The following is a 16481-nucleotide window of genomic DNA, read 5'->3' as shown; positions in this document are numbered from 1 at the left end:
TTAGTTGGGGTGCCTAAACTTTGTAGTAGTGGCACATGGGCTTAGTTGCTCAACAGCATGTGGGATCTTAGTTCCTCAATCAGAGATCAAACCTGTGTCCTCTGCACTGCTAGGCAGATTCTTAACCACTGGACCACTAGGGACGTCCCGTCCCTGAACTGCGTTTTAAAGTTTTAATACCAAAGCCTTAGGAAGGTAAATATTTACGAACAGAAAACGTAAAAGGACTCATTAAGGGCAATAGGTGAGCATTACACTTTCTGTAGCCACGATGCAGGGAAAGGAAATACTGACAGGCTTTTTCTCAGCTGGGGGTGTGTTGCCGACAAGTGTGAGGGCTTGATGGAGAAGGTTGAAAAGCATCGCCTTAATCTTCCCCAACTCGTGTGCTGCAGCAGCACAGCACAGAAGCAGCCCTACCCTGACATTTCCTCTCTGTTCCCCTCAACAGTGTCTCTTGGATGCCCTTGTAGTTGTTTAGTATCTAAGTTGTGTCTGACTCTTTTGTGACCCAATGGACTATAACCCACCAAGCCCCTCTGTCCATGGGATTTCCCAGGCAAGGATACTGGAATGAGTTGCCATTTACTTCTCCAGGGGATCTTGCCGACCTAGGGATCGAACCCGCATCCCTGGTGTCTCCTGCATTGCAGGCGGGTTCTTTACCACTGCGCTGCTTGGGGAGCCTGGGACTCTTTAGATGGCTCATGTATATTTTAAGAAGGATTGTAGGAGTAGATGGAGTGTTACTAACTCCTTATTTATGAGGTGCTCATTGTTGTTTCCTTTAAAAGTTTGGAATTGAAGTTGCTCTTCAAAATACTTGGTAACTGCACCCCCATCCTCTGTTCCTCTGTGAGTCTCTTCCAGGACAGACATAGGTCCAGCAAGGCAACTGAGCTGTTCCAATGTCAGCACGTGTGTATGTTCGTGCTAGAACCTGCTCTCCTGAGCAGGGTTTCACAGTCATGCTCATTCAGTGTTGAATGAATGAATGAATTGAACCTAGCCACCAATCATTCACATGTGCTCACATAGAGGTATTTAAAAGTGGTTCCAAGTGTTAAGAAACAAAGAGCCTACCTGTTTTTCTTCTTAAAGTAGGTTCTGTTTGGGACAGTGAGGGTTACCATTTGAAATAGGGGACAATGCAGATATAAGGTGTGATACTTCAGTAATTTTGATTTGTTCCTAATTTTAGTAGGAAGCTGAAAAGAATCAAGTTAGCTGTCATTTTTTGTTCGTTCTTTATGATTTCTTTTTTTTTTAAGAGGAAGTTATACCAAGTTATTTAGTTGCAAAGTGAGATAACAGAATGATATTAGGAAAAAAATCTCCATTATCTGTAATTTAGATCAGAGTTTTTTGGCTGTTTTCCTCTGAATTGGCATCCTGTAACTTTCAGATCCTGTTTTTATTTATCCTTTATAATTTAGTCCTAACCAGGATGCTGGTGGTGAATCTGTTATAGTCGGTGCAGGAACTGTGGACTGTTTCATCCTGGAACTTGCAGGTGGTTCATGCCTGGAATTGCTCTGTGGCATCAAGAGGCTACACCATGTGGGGGATTCTCGACTTTGCCCACCTACAACAGAGACGTTGGGAAGCAAGAATGTCAGCTAAGACTGGGGCAGAGATCCTCCTCCTCAGAATTGCTTTCTTCATCTGAGATGGCTTTTATTTTCCACAGAGCATTTGAACAGATTTCTGTCCAGTGGTGATTTGACAATGACTTATACAGTATGGGGCCCTGAGGATAAATATTCTCTGTTGCTCTTTATAACTCTGCACTGCCAGGCATTGGGGTTGAAGGCTTGGGAGTGAGGGCATTTGCAGACACCAGCAGATGAAGGGGTTGAGGTCTTTGTATGTAATTGTCTCTGAGTTTTCAAAATGCTTTTGTCTGTTATCCAGAAGTCGAAAGGAGTTGACTTTTTCACTCTGAGTGTCATTAGGAAACCGGAGTTTCATTATTGGGTGAAGTAACTGATTACTTCAGAAGGGAATGTGCCTTCTGAGTTGGAATTGAAATCAGAATGTTGGGGTGATGGAGGGAAATTCCTGCAGTGGATTTAGACAGAGTCTTTCATGACTGCTGCGATGTTTATATGATATATATAGAATCTTCATGAAAACCATAGGGAGAAGAACAAAGATTCTTCTTAAAAGGAACTTTAAATATGTTAAAAAATACTACCTAATTTTCTGTACAGCGGTTCACCAGTACCTAAGACAGTTTTCTGAGTAACAGCAGGTTAAGATCTGGGTCAATTACATTTCTGAATATTACTGAAATTTATTTTTCTCTTTCATCTTGTGCATAAGCCATCATCTCCTCACGTGCTTACTGTCTCCTTCTGGGTTAAAGGTGTCACTTGTGGTAAGTGATCCTTTCATGGATTTCTAATAATCTGTAAAATAGATGCCTTGGAGCCCCTGGTGCAAGTTCTCTTTCTCTCTAATAGTAAAGTAGTTTTACTTTGTTTTTAAAATCAGCATATATTAATAGTAAAATTGACTGTCCAGTTCTATGAATTTTATTGTGCTCTTTGCAAGCTGTTCATCTACTTTATTGAAATGTCTGAGTCTTTGCCAGTTTTTAAATTAGAATGTTATTTGTTAAATACATGGTGTGAAGATATTTTCTCACAGTTACTGGCTGAGGTTCCATTCTCTTGAGTGCCTTTTTTTCAGAAAAAAACTTTAAAATTTTTATGAAGTCCACCTTATTTTTTCTTTTACAACTCATGCTTTTAGTGTCATGTCTAAAATTCTGCGTGTACCCCAAATTAATGAGGATCTCCCCTGTGTTTTCCTGTACAAGTTTTTAGTTTTATGTTTTGCATTTAGAGCTGTTATGCATCTCTAGTTAATTTTTATAGAATATGTAAGGGTTGATTGAAGGTGGGTTTGTGTGTGTAGGCTTTTTTCCCTAAATAGATGGCCAGTTATTCCAGTACCATGTGTAAAAGGCTGTCCTTTCTCTATTAAATTTGTTTTGTGCCTTTGTCAAAATCAGCCATATTTGTGGGAATCTATTTCTGGACTCTGTTCATCTGTATCTTCACCACTTTGTTTTGATTATTATAACTTTTTGATGATCTTAAAATCAAGCAGGGTGATTTCTCCAACTTTATTCTCCTTTATCAAAACCTTCCTGCTATTCTAGTTCCTTCGCCATTTCATATAACTTTTACAATTAGCTTATCTGTATCTGCAAAAAAAAAAAATCTCACCAAGATTTTAATTGGAATTGTGTTAAATCTGTACATTAATTGGGGAGAATTGGCATCTTCATTATATTGAGTTTTTTATTCCACATATATGACATGCTTCTTTTTTAAAATTTTTTATTAGAGTATAGTTGATTTACAGTGTTGTTTCTACTGTACAGCAAATTGAATCAGTTATACGTATATCCATTCTTTTCTAGATTCTTTTCCCATATAGGTTATTACAGAATATTGAGTAGAGTTCCCTGTTCTGTACAGCAAGTTCTTATAAGTTACCTATTTTACATATAGTAGTGTGTGTATAAAGCTGAAACTGCAATACTTTGGTCACCTCATGCGACGAGTTGACTCACTGGAAAAGACTCTGATGCTGGGAAAGGTTGGGGGCGGGAGGAGAAGGGGACGACCGAGAATGAGATGGCTGGATGGCATCACCGACTCTGTGGACATGAGTTTGAGTGAACTCCGGGAGTTGGTGATGGATAGGGAGGCCTAGCGTGCTGTGATTCATGGGGTCGCGGAGAGTCGGACACGACTGAACAACTGAACTGAACTGAACTGAGTGTGTGTATGTCAGTCGCTATTTATGAGAATTCTTTGATTTCTTTCATCAGCATTTTGTAGTTCTCAGCATGCAGATCCTTTTGATCCTACAGATCCTGTACGGGTCTTGCATGTTTTATTAGATTTGTACCTAAGTATGTCTCATTTACATAACTGCTGTAAATGAGATTGTTTTTTAAATGTTAATTCCAAATATCCATTGCTCCTATATATTAATATGGTTTGACTTTGTATGTTGTGATCTTGAGAAAGTCAGTTATTGGTTCTAGGAGTTGATTTTGTAGATTCTTTGGGATTTTCCTTGTAGGTTTTGGTTTGACTGATTTTTCTTTTCTTGTTTTCAGTTTCTTCCATTTCTGCTCTTATTTTTTCCACTCACTTTGGGTTTATTTTGCTTTTTCTATTTTTCTTAAGGTAGAGGTTTAGATTGTTGACTTGAGACCTTTCCTCTTTCCAGATGGGCACGTATGGCATTAAAGGTACATGTCTATATCACTGTGTTGACAGTGTTCTACAAATTCTGGTTTTCATTTTTGTTCAGCTGAATATATTTTTTGCTTTCCTTTGAGGAATTATGGCAGTTTTATGTGTTCTCCAAATCTCATTTTAACTAGTGATCAAGATTAAAGTTCACCCAGTCTTGTTTCCTGTATTGACTCTGTAACATTTTCACATTCCATGCTCTGGCCAGAGAATGACAGTAGCTGAGCTTATCAGGGAGTTGGTTGATGTGTGGTATGTGAAGATGTGAAAGGTATTACCATGTGGGAATTTGAATTTAAGTGCCAAGGACTGGAGGCAGTGCTGGGCATGTATAGGCACAGAAGAGTTACCGCAGAGGTGTGAACACAGTTGCGCATCCTTGGCACTGTGCTTGCACACTGAGTTAGGTCGTCTCCGTTTCACCTATGCTTTTCTGCCCTGTCCCGTGGCTAGTCTGAATTGCTTTCTGTCCAAGCTAGTTTGCCACATTAGCACATTTTCACATTATCTTTGCAGTTGATTCAGACTTTAATTACTCATCATTTTCTTATTTTAAATGAAAGGTTTTTTCCTTATTCTGTGATTGTATGGTTCACATATTGGAATATGCATATTATTTTATAAAGATTACCTCTAAATACACATGTACTTGAATATCCAGTGGATGGTTGATTGCAACTATAGAGCAGGGATCATTGTTTATAGTGCCTCCTCCTCTAATGACACATCAGTGGGTAGAGGATTGTATACATTATGCTTCCTTATTTACCTTTTGAATAAGTATATTATTAAGAATTGCCACTTGATCAAAGTTGGGCAAAATGTTTAAAAAACATATTTCTGTAAGTTAGAAGTTTTCTACTGTCATGGTTATTATTATTTATTTAGGTAGTGGATTCATCAAAACTTTATCATACACATTATGTGCCAAGATTATCCAGATGTGTTACTCCCAATAGTTCAGGGTGATTTTGATCTTGAAAGTGATTTTGTGCACAAGAAGCCTCAGAGTTTTTGTTGGAGTGTTTCCTGCAGCTCATTAGTCTTATAAAAAGAAGTAACCATTATACAAACTAGCTCAAAATAACTAGCTTACTACACGTCTTATGTATATAAATATTTAAAGACATATTTATATATATTCACATTTATATAACTTGAAGATAAAATAATATAAAAGTCCTAGAATATTCTGTATCTTGCAAAACTAAGGGAAATAATATTCATTTTAATGCTTCTAATAAAATCTTTGTCTCCATTTTATTCCTGTTACTTGTCCAGATGGGGCAGTTTGTTTAAGACAGTTCCTGGACTCATTAATTTAGGCATCCCTTTATATATACCTTTAAACATATTTTAAAAGTGAGAATATAACTTTAGTCTTTCATTCAGCAGTGTTTAGGGACTGTATCTGTTTCTGGCACATGGTAGGATCTCAGTGAATGAGTAAATGAATGCAAAAATGAAAGTCAGGGTCCCTTCCATCGCATGTGGGAATTTTGAGGCAAAGCTTCGGAATGAGTATGAAGCTAATTCAATAAGGGTCAAGTGAAAGCTGTATTTTATAGTCATTTCAGAGGTCATTCAGCATTGGGCAGGAGTAGTGTGCCCTTCAGATCCTGGATTTCCACAAGGTCAGAGTGCAATGTTTTATCCTCTTTGATAGAAGAAGCAGAGGGCTGTGGTGGCTCTTCACTTCAAAGAGGAAAGCCAGGCCTACATCACCTTGCCTTTTGACATGCTGGCCAGCATCTTGGGCTTCCTGAAGCTGCCTGGGACCCTGCTAGTGGAATAGACACCACAGGTTGCAGGGGATGGAATCGTATGTCCCTGTGTCATATGTCATATGTCCCTGGGGCCCAGGACATATTGAAATGTGCTTTATCACAGGGTCAGGATGCTGAAAATCACAGAATACTGGTGAAAGAGATCAGAGAGTTAGTCAGTTCTCCCTAAACTGATACATGAATTTAAGACAACTCCTATCAAAGCAGTTTGCTTAGCAAAGTTTGTGGTAGATACCACAGACATTTCCAAAAATTTGTGTGAAGAGGGAAAGGCCCTCAAATAGCCCAAACAACTTTGACAAAGAAGAATAAAGTAGGAGAGTCGTTCTTTCCAGTGCTAAGTCTTCCTGAGCAGCCACAGTTGTCAGCAGTGTGTGTTAGACCCGCAGTGCAGTGGAATGGGATGGGGGACTCAGACCTATACAACATGCCCAATTTTTGACCAAGAAGCAAAACCAGTTCAGTGGTGGCGAAGGGATGATCTTTCCCATAAATCACATTGGAGCAATTGGACATCCATAGACCAATAATATTAATAATGGTAATCTAGACCTGAATCCCACACCTTGTACAAAAATTAACAAGTCTCATAGATCTCAGTGTAAAATGTAAAACGACAAAACATCTAGCAAAAAAAGAGAAATCTTCAAGTCTGATGGCGAAGCAAAGCATTCTTAGATTGAAACTAAAAGCACAATCCCTAAAATGAAGAGTGGGTAAATTGGATTCATCATGATGAAAACTTCTGCTCTGTGGAAGACTCTGCAAGAGAAAGAGAAGAGGCCCCTGTGTTTGTGGACGTGCACGCCTCCTCCCGACTCTTGACACTTGTCAGAGTGTCTGACACTTGACAAGTGTGAGAGTTAAGTGATAGCATCTGGGCATTACTGGCTAGAGTTAGGATTTCAACATAGTGCATGTTTAAAATACATATTATTCTTTCTGGTCATGCCATTAACTAAATGTTTTGAGAAACTTTTTGGTTATTGACATAAACATGAAAATCCGAACCATGTTAATACGTAGTTCTTGAGAATTTGTTTCCATTATACTGAGTATTTGAATAAGTCCTGGTGATTTTATAATCCTAGAGATTATATTCAAGCCTGGTAGTTAGGCTGCAGTCCATGGGTCACAGAGTCAGACATGACTTAGCAACTGAACAACAGCCTTATTTAAAGGATGTTTTATGAAACTCCAATTTCTAAGTTTTACATGGAAAATACGACATAAACCTAAGAAAAATGAGTGATAACTCCAGCAGTACATATATTATAGTAACAAAACATAATGAACTGTGAAGCGATACTGTATTGTGAGACATGGGCCCAGACTCTGGAAGGACGTGAAGGCCCTGCTGATGGGTTTGCCCTCAATCCTGAGAGCCGTGAACAGCCTCCTCCAGGCTGCAAGGACGAGGTTGTGCAGTCTCACCACCCTCGTAAGTGGAAGGTCAGTCTGGCTGCGGGTGCGGAGGACTGAGATCCGGAGCTGTGAGTGGCTGTGTGGGCGATGCAGGGAGAGCTGATAGCATCTGGGATTCGGTGACGGTGGAAGGGGTGAAAGAGAAGTGCACGGATGCCTAAGAGGTTGAGCTTAAGAGTGTCCTGAGGGTTTCTGATAGCTCCATTATCTGCTGCTTCCATCTGGCTCCCCTGGAGCCATCACGCTCTTGGCTTGCCCTGCCGCCTGCCTGCTGAGCTTGAAATTCTTCCTGCCCAGCTGGAGCAGGAGTGGCGCCTGAGAGCCTGGTATATCCCTCACAAGTTTGCCCTTGTGATAGATGCCACACAATTACGTGCTGGGTTTTTAAACTGTGTTTTCTTCCCTACTTCGTGCTTTCTGAGATATAGCACTTTCTGTGTATTCGATCTTTTCAACTTTGGTGGAAAGTAATAGGTGTTATTTACTGATATTTTATTACTGAGAAAGATGAAACCCAGAGTAATTAGTTGATGTGTGGACCCCCCAGTTTATGTTTAAGGTGAGGAGAGGTCCCTGCTCTGCCTGCTTCTACTCCCCTGGACAGGTGGGTTCTTGCCAGCGCAGCAGAATCTATGCGGAGAAGATGACAGACGCTGCCTTCAGCAGCTGGGCAGGAGGGAGAAGGCTGTCAGGGGTGCTCCCTAAGCCTTATAAAGCCATTGGCTTAGGAGAGAGGCATTCTGAAGGTTCCTGACAGCCATAAAATTCCAAACATGGAAATGATTGCTTTGTTAAATAAAGCATTCGTTCCAGTATTAAATAATAAAATAAACTCCTGACACCAAGAATGGAAACCGTCCCTGTTAGGCTGATCTGTTTCCCTGATGCTGACCCAGCCGCGTGGTGGCTCACATACTACCCTACTGGGGGCACTGCTGGCTCTGTAGGTTTTCCCGTTCTGACTAGAGGCCCGCAGGGCTCCACAGATTCCCCTGAGTCTGACTGTGCCAGGATGAAGCCAGGACGGAAGAAGAGAGGCGATGCAGTGTCATCTCCCTCGCATTTCCTGGGCCAGTTTTTCCTTCATTTTCCTAATACTCAGGGCTTGCCTGAAAACTCTTGACTATAGTGTAAATAGGAAAAAAACTTCTTCACGGGCTGGGAAGGAGAATGATTTCTGAGTCAGTGAGATTCAACCAAATGTTGGGGGCTTCACTTGGCTTGCATTTTCAGTTGAGATTTTTGACTTGACTGTAAGTGTCTCTTTTCTTTGTTACAGAACACTTATGAGAACTTTAATTTCTACTGTTGAAATTCTCAATTTTATGGAACTCCTTTGTCCAGGAATAGTAATATAAATAACTTTTGATGAAGTATTAATAGAAACTGTCTCAAAAAAACACTCTTATTTTCTCTTCACTGAGGTTACAAATGATTTCTGCATTTACTTTTCTGTCGTATATCTTATTCCTGAAATGAAAGAGTTAAATGAGTATCTTGAGTATCAGAGCATGGAAAATAGCTCTTCGGGATTTTGTATGGAAAATTCTCAAGCAAGGCATCCTGCAGCCTATGTCCTTCAACATTAGCAGCTATATGCTCCTTTTCAAGGAACAACATGTTGTAGATGCAGCATGTGGAAGTGATCTACACATTTCCTTGATACAGTGTTCTTTTAGCTTCCAGGTTGAAAGAATACTAATGAACCTGCCATAAACCATTTAATAGTCTTTGTAGATTGATAGGTTTTAATAACGTCTTGCTTAGGAATATGGTGTGGAGCATGGTTCCTCTTGTAGTGTTTCTGCCATGAGTTTACAAGTTTCACCCTGAAGACTGTGTGCTCATTACAGATCCAGAGGGAGGAGTAGAGGGCAGGAATAGCCAACTGATCCTTTAGCTTAAATGGATGTAAAGTGTAGAGAAACACTTTGTGTTTCCATGGTGACACCATGGCCTTGATTGTAGGTCAGCCTCAGGCAGAAACCAAGGAGCTGCTCTGGGTGGGTTTAGCTGTGTGTAAAGCTGGCCAGCCTCGGTCTTTCCTAGAACCTTATCTTGCTTCCTTCTCTCGGCCATCTAGGCTTCCAGTTTCTCTCTTCTGTCTCTAGCCACCTACCTATATTACTGTATTTTCCCAAAATCCTCATTGGTTGAATACAAGATCCCCCTATTTATATAAACTTGTAGTAACTTTGGCATAAATAATCTGATGGACCTCTGTCTACCAGATGCTGAAGTAGCCCCAGAGTTAAAAATAACTGAACTTTGTGTGTGAAAAAGGAAATGCAGTGAGGATGTTTCAGCCCTGATGCCTGGGGCTGGGCACCTGAGGAACCTGCCCTTGTTGCAGACGCTAGATCCTTTGTGTGACAATGAGCCAGGCTGGTGTCTCACACACTTTAATGATGGAGTAATCCTTGATTTCCCTCTGCCTTTCTCGATGTGGCCACTGAACAGTTAAGTAATCACCAGCCATTTGCCCTGATTTTGAATGCAGCGTCTGTCCAGTCGCCATTTGAAGTCACTCTGTATGTTGGTGTCTTTGGCTCACTTGTGACTAACTCCATCAACACACAGTCCTGGTTTGTAGAACAGTGGGGTCACACTCGGCTCTTTAGGACACTGACCCATGAAGGTGTCACAGCCTGGCATGGAAGGTAAGCCACTTGTATGTGACAAAGAAAAAAAGCTGTGAGCAGCCATCCGAAGCCTCATGAGACTTGTGCAGAATTCCGTGTGGCCTGGGGTGTTAGTGAGACAGGGCAGGGATGGGGGCACGGAGACAGGCAGTGGGGTGCGAGGGTGTCCTAGTCAGGTGGAGAACTGGGCAGGACATCAGGTAGTGAAAATACTGACCGGTGGTCACATAGTGGAGGCTTGAGTGAAAACTCCAGGTGTGGTTTCTATAGGAAAAGTTTTGGAATTGGACAAAGGTTGTTTTCTTCTTCGATTTGAGGCCCTGGGTGAGAAACAAATACAGTTTGCACCTTGACTGCTTACCTGTAAAATCAGTGGTTATAAGGATTAAAAGAGATTACTTAGGACATGTAGGAGGGGGCTCAGTAGTTTACACTTCTGGCTTTGCAGGCTGCACAGTGTGTGTTGTGGTGCTTATCAGGGAGCATGACTGTGTGCCAGTAAAACTTTTATTTCCAAAAACAGCTCACAGGCTGGATTTGTAGTTAGCCAACCTGTGATTTAGATAAAATTCATGGGGTGTGGAAGTCCTTCAGTAAATAGTGTTTCCCTTTCCCTCTGCTTGGTTTGGAGAGATGATAGCACCCTGGGATTCCCGAGTCGTGTCTGCAGGTTCTCCGAGCTGACTGCTTAATGCCAGCATGTAGTAGTGGAGCTAAAATAGAACACCTGTGTGGAAGTCCTGACTCTGCCTCCCACCTAGCTTTCTGAGTCTGTGGGATTAGGAGCCTGTGTGGAGGCCTCTGTGAGGCCGACCTTAACATCTCCCATTTAAAGAAGAGCTGTGGCTTACATGCAGAAAAATGCCTGTTTTTCTTTGGGCCAAGATCTTTAACAGCTGGAGCTTTCCAGAGTGAGGGTGAAGAGTCAGTGTCCTCTAAGGTTGGCTTCATGGGAGGGGACCTCTGCCCCTCTCCCCCGCTCCCGCCCCCCACGTACTTAAACGTTCATCTGGGAAGTTTTTAGAACTTGAACTGAACTTTGTCTTTGAATCTTTCTCCTAGCTTGTTTAAGTGGCTGAGGATCAAGTATGTGTCTGCCTTTACTAGTGGGATTTTTCTCTTTGCTACAGATCCTTCTCGTGTAGCCTTTTTTCTTCCACTAAGAGAAGATCCTTTAACTTTTTTTTTAGGGTAGGTTCAGTAGTGATGAAATCTTTGAGTTTTTGCTTCTCTGAGAAGTTTTTTTTTTTTTTCTTCTGATCTTTTATTTGATTCTGAATGATAATCTTGCTGGGGAGAGTATTGTAGGTTGCAAGAGTTTTTACCTTTTAGCACTTGATATGTATCATGCTACTCCCTTCTGGCCTGCAGAGTTTCTGCTGAAAAGTCCGCTGACAGCCTTGTGGGGGTTCCCTTGAATGTGACTCCTTGTTTTCCTCTTGCTGCCTTTGGAATCCTCTTTATCTGTAACTTTTCCCTGTTGATTATGACATGTCTTGATGTGGATCTCTGAGTTCATCTCATTTGGGATGGGACCCTCCATGCTTCTTCCTGGATATATTTCGTTTTTCAGTTTTGGGAAGTTTCCAGCCATAATTTCATCAGATACATATTTTACCCTCTTCTCTGTCTCTTCTCGTTCTGGAACCTCTGTAACATGGTGGTTAATATGCTTGATGTTGTCCCAGAGGCCATTTAAACTGATCTCATTTTTAAATTTGCCTTTCTTTTTACTGTTCTTATAATGTGTGATTTCCATTCTTCTATCTTCCAGATCACTTACGTATTCCTCTGTATCACCTAATCTGCTTTTCTTTCCTTCTAGTGTGTTTCTCTCTCATTTCACTTACTGTATTCTTCAGTTCAGACTGATTCTTTTTTTAAGAAAATATTTTCTAGTTTCTTGTTAAAATTCTCACTGTGTTCATTTGTTTCTTTCCCAAGTTTAGTTAGGATTCTTATTGCTAATGCTTTGAATTCTTTATTTGTTAAACTGTTTATTTTTGCTTCATTACTTGTTGTGAGCACAAGTCATGTCTTCCCAGGGTGTGCTGGCAGCTCTGGCCTTGGTAGGAGGAGGGGCTGGAAGTGGAAGGGTGAGGCCTGGAGCCCCGTGTGAGCTGGGCTTCCCCTCTGCTTGGTGTCATCACCACCCTGTGGAGTGGGCAGGGTCCCAGGTTGCTGGAGCAGAAGCCCTGAGGATTAGGTCTGAGCCCACTCTGTTCCCTTTAAGTGTATGTTTCCCCCATCCTGGCACCAGGCTCCTCACCCCAGCAATACGGAATCAAGAGGTGCCTGTGTGGGCTCTCAGCAGAGTTGAGGGGTTCAGCCCCAGACAGAGGTTGGGGCTGACTTACCACCTGTGTAAGCACCAGCAGTGGTGGCCACCACCCTGCTCAGTCACTGCTTCGGGTCTGCGCCGCTCTGAGTCTCACAGCCAGACCCTCTCCCCATTGAGAAGCAGGCAGGACTGGGCTCAGGCTGTGAAAAATGGGCAGTGGCTAGAGCTGCCTTCAGTTGTCATGCTTGGGGTCAAGCCAACTGTGCTGCTCACCATGGAGCCCAGGCTTCCCACAGCCCTCCTGCTAGCCCACAGGCCCTCCAGCCAGCCAGGGTGCTCGTCTTCCTGTCAGACCCCAGGACCAGGGTGCTGATCTGTGGCTGAACTGCCTGCTCCTCAGGGCAGAGCTGCGTCCCTGTGACTTCCTGTTCCACGGAGCTGTTCCCTGGTACACATTTTCTGACCTGATCACTTCTTTTCCCTTCCTACCCTGTTCCATGTGGATTGATCTTACAGCCTCAGTTGTACTGCAGTCTTTCTGCCAGTCTCCGGTTAGTTTTCAGTGAGAATTGCTCCACATGGAGATCTATTTTAGAATTTTCATGGTGGGAGGTGAGCTCTACATCTTCCTACTCTACTGTCTTGATCTCTTCCTCACAATTGAGCTGAACTCTGGGTGAAGAACAAGCCGGAAGGGGCTAGTTCACCAGACTAGGACTCGATGGCAGGACTGTGCAGAGCACCTGTGAGATTGACTGGGAAGGGACAGACTGAGGGAAACACCAGGTAAAGAATAGGTACCTGCCATACTCAGGTGACCTTCTGGCAGGCCAGTATGTGATTTTCCCACCGACACACCCTCACACAAGTGTTCGGTCCCCTGCCACGTGCTTACATTTTCATCTGGTCTTTCCCTCTGAGGGACGGAGCAAGCTGGTTTTGAGTTTATAAAATGCTGAGCAGCAGCACAGCACAGAAACTAGCATTCTTATAGGTTTATTGTTTTCAAAGAGTGGTCGGTTTGTCTTAGCATCAAAATGCTCAATAGTGAATGGGGGATAGTTCTTCCTGTATCTGTGTTGTTTACAGCTCTGTGTACACAGACGAGTCGTGAGTTCTGTGGGCCGGAGTGGACTGCTGGGAGCAGTAGTGGCCCAGGCGGTTCTTGGCCCAGGGTGCCTCTGGATTGATCGGCTGTAGCAAGCATCACCACCAGGAAAAGCTGCCTTAGCAACTTGAGTGTGACTTACGACAACTTTTCATTTGTTTGCTGTATTTTTGTTAAAACTTTAATATTTAGCTGTTTTAGGAATGATGGTTTGGTCAGAATATTAGGGGAAAAATTTAGAGTTTCAGAAAAATTCCATGGCACAAATCAGCATTTGGGGTATGTTCGAGCTTGCAATTGGGAAAGGCTGTTGCATGTCATAAAGATTATTTGTCCCAGGTACTTGGCAACCTAGCAGCAACCTTTGAATCTCCTGCTTTAGCAATTTAATTCCTGTTTTAATTGTAAATCTTTTTCATATATTTTGGATTCCATAGGTCGTATGTCCTCTTTGTTTTTATCTACCTTTTTTTGGCTTTAGACACTTATTTCCAAAACTACCTTAGCAGTGTAAATTACTTGGAACTGACGTGTCTGATAAGTAAATAAAAATCTCCTTAACGAAGAAAGACGCTTGTTATTGGTGGTTTTGGCCAGCTCTCACTGGGGTAGACACCTGCAGAATCCGTTGTTGATTAAGTTATTGAGTGCTGTGTAGATCAGGGAGGTTTTCTGCCCTGCAGATGTGAGTAAAATTGCAATAATCTTAATTCTGGACTCCATCAGAGCCAAAATCTTGTGAGAAGGGGCCGGAGACCAGTGTGTGCATACGCTGTAAAGGATTTTATGTAACTTAAATGAATGTTTGCAAGCAGAAGAAAAGTCAAGGTAAATGACGTAAAGTGCTTTCTTCTAAAATTATAAAGAAACAGAAGACACCTACAAGCATGACTGTGTCTTCTTAGTTGAGTGCTCAGCTCTGCCAGTGAAAGCATTCTGAACTTCCTTTTCCTTCTCTTACAGGTGACATCACACAAAAAGGATATGAAAAGAAGAGATCAAAATTGATTGGAGCCTACCTGCCCCAGCCTCCGAGTATGTAACCTTGCTGAGTAGCATAAGGTGTCCAGTTTTAAGAGTTAACTGCAACTCCTGAGAGAACAGCTGAGCACCAGTCCTCCCCCAGTCCCCAGACTGCATGTGGATCAGGCCCTTGAGTTGGCACCAACCCCATCCCACTCCTTTGTGTGACTGCAGCATATTTTGTGAGTTTAGAAGACACATAGGATTTTTCTGTGAAGGTGCCAGATAACTGTAATAGGTATTCATCCACAGAGGAAAGTAATATGTTATATTACTTTAAAATACTTTAATCATAAAAAAATATGAGAATGTTTATGGTTTAAACATGAATTTTGGCTTAGTTAAAATTATTGATAATGGTTTAAGTTAATCAGCAGTTTTTGTTGACTTCATTCGTGGGGGTTGGGGGAGGCAAATCTAGAAAATGATGTAATATCGTGCCAGGGATTTTGAAATCATAAAGGTTGGTTGGTTGTTTTTTGAAACATGATTGTCTGCATTATGAATTCTCAACCAAGTACAAGTTCTGTTTAATTCTGTGGTTTTCAAACATGCAAGTACGTAGGATTCTACACTTGAGCTGGTTCTGTACATTTCAGGGAAAGGAGGGAGACCCTGGGCTGCAGGTGTAACAAGGTTACCTGAGGGCAACCTTGAGAATTTTCTGGGCATCAGGAAGGGCTTAATGCTAACACAAGTCCTCCAGGAGGTAGGACAGCAACAGAAGTGGACTCTACAGTGTTCACTGTTGGAGCAGATGTAAAGCCATGCTGAGATGTTCCAGCTAGAGGAGCTTCAATTCCACACATGCAGGCCTTTGGCTCGCTGGGCTGTGACATGGCCTCCAGTGTTGGGGGCGAGGAGGAGTGTCCTCACCTGCGGCTCACCTTCCAGGACATTTGTGTTGAGTATGCTGCTTTTTTAGCCTTGTTTGATTTTGTGTGGTTTCTTTCTTTCTTTGGAGCTTAAGAAAGTTAATGTAAAGATAGGGTGGCTGTGCAGGGCTGCCTTAGCTGGCGACCTGGGTTTTCTTGCCGTCTGGTCTGTAAAAGGAAGGAGCTGTGCGCTGTCTGAGTGGATGGAGGAGCAGTGTGTTGTCCGGCTGACCCCGTGTGTGAGAGTTTTAGAGAATACATGGGGGCAGACGACTAGATGTGGTCTCCCTGCTTTCCTTCTCATCCTCCAGCGGAACTGCTGGGATGACTGCCTATCTGCAGGTGGCCCTTCGTGGTTTTTGGAGGAAGTCTGGTGGGGAGGCGGTAGGTCCTTGTGTTGCTAGATTTTATTTTCTGTGCCTTACCAAACAAAAGTGAAACAGAAGCAGTTTTGTGTATTCCCAGGAGATGGCTCTGGGAGATGGAGCCTCTACAGTCCCAGGACGAGGCTGACCCGTATTGCTGGGCGCTGAGGGTGGCCCTGTGTGACATGGTCCCCTTGGTGTTTTTTGTGCTGTTCTGCATGGGGTCGGCAGCTCTGCTCGGCGCTGTAACAAATTTAAAAAAAACTAAAGTTTGAATTAATTAGTTTTTTTTCAACTTGTTACAGCAGCGAATGGAGCTGCCGTGGTCCGGTGTAGACTGCAGCACAGTGAAGGAGCCCCGAGAAGAATGCTGCAGGCTGGCAACATCGGGGTGTGTGACATCCGAGACGCCGCGGTCAGAGAGCGGGCAGCCAGCACAGCAGGAAACCGGCCACTGTTTTACTTTCGTTTCGGTGAGCGCACTTAACTGAGAGAGATCCCATGGCAGGGCACGTTTGCAGTGGACAGTCTGCCTGGTGCCATTCTAAACAGAAGTGTAGGGCTCAGCCTTGGGGGAACCTAGGAGGTCATGTTTCTCAGCCCCGTCCTCCATTTCAGCTCATTCAACTTACCGAGGCCTCAGAGCTCCTCAGGCACAGAGCTTGTCACAGGCCCTGGACATGATTATCCTGCTG

At 42.8% G+C, this 16481-nt stretch overlaps 1 protein-coding gene across 5 annotated transcripts in view; it reads left to right on the top strand.

The window, feature by feature from the left end:
* Positions 1-16481, top strand: part of DIP2C (DIP2 acetate--CoA ligase C (putative)) — a 311707-nt gene that overhangs the window by 132930 nt on the left and 162296 nt on the right. For 4 of the 5 annotated variants that reach the window (XR_008686670.2, XM_055431717.2, XM_055431730.2 and 1 more), the window contains exons 2-3: positions 14487-14558; positions 16092-16259. Coding sequence is in view for 4 of the 5 variants with exons in the window: in XM_055431717.2 (XP_055287692.1) it covers positions 14487-14558; positions 16092-16259 (240 nt within the window). In the remaining variant the exon portion in view is untranslated. The remainder of the gene's footprint in view (positions 1-14486; positions 14559-16091; positions 16260-16481) is intronic. The other variant, XM_055431748.2, reaches the window with a different exon arrangement.

The sequence above is a fragment of the Moschus berezovskii genome, chromosome 15 (assembly GCF_049115385.1).
Source record: "Moschus berezovskii isolate FMDL1 chromosome 15, NW_MosBer_1.0, whole genome shotgun sequence".
Taxonomy (NCBI): domain Eukaryota; kingdom Metazoa; phylum Chordata; class Mammalia; order Artiodactyla; family Moschidae; genus Moschus; species Moschus berezovskii.
The sequence above is the reverse complement of the archived record's forward strand: the minus strand, read 5'-3'. Positions and strand labels throughout refer to the sequence as shown.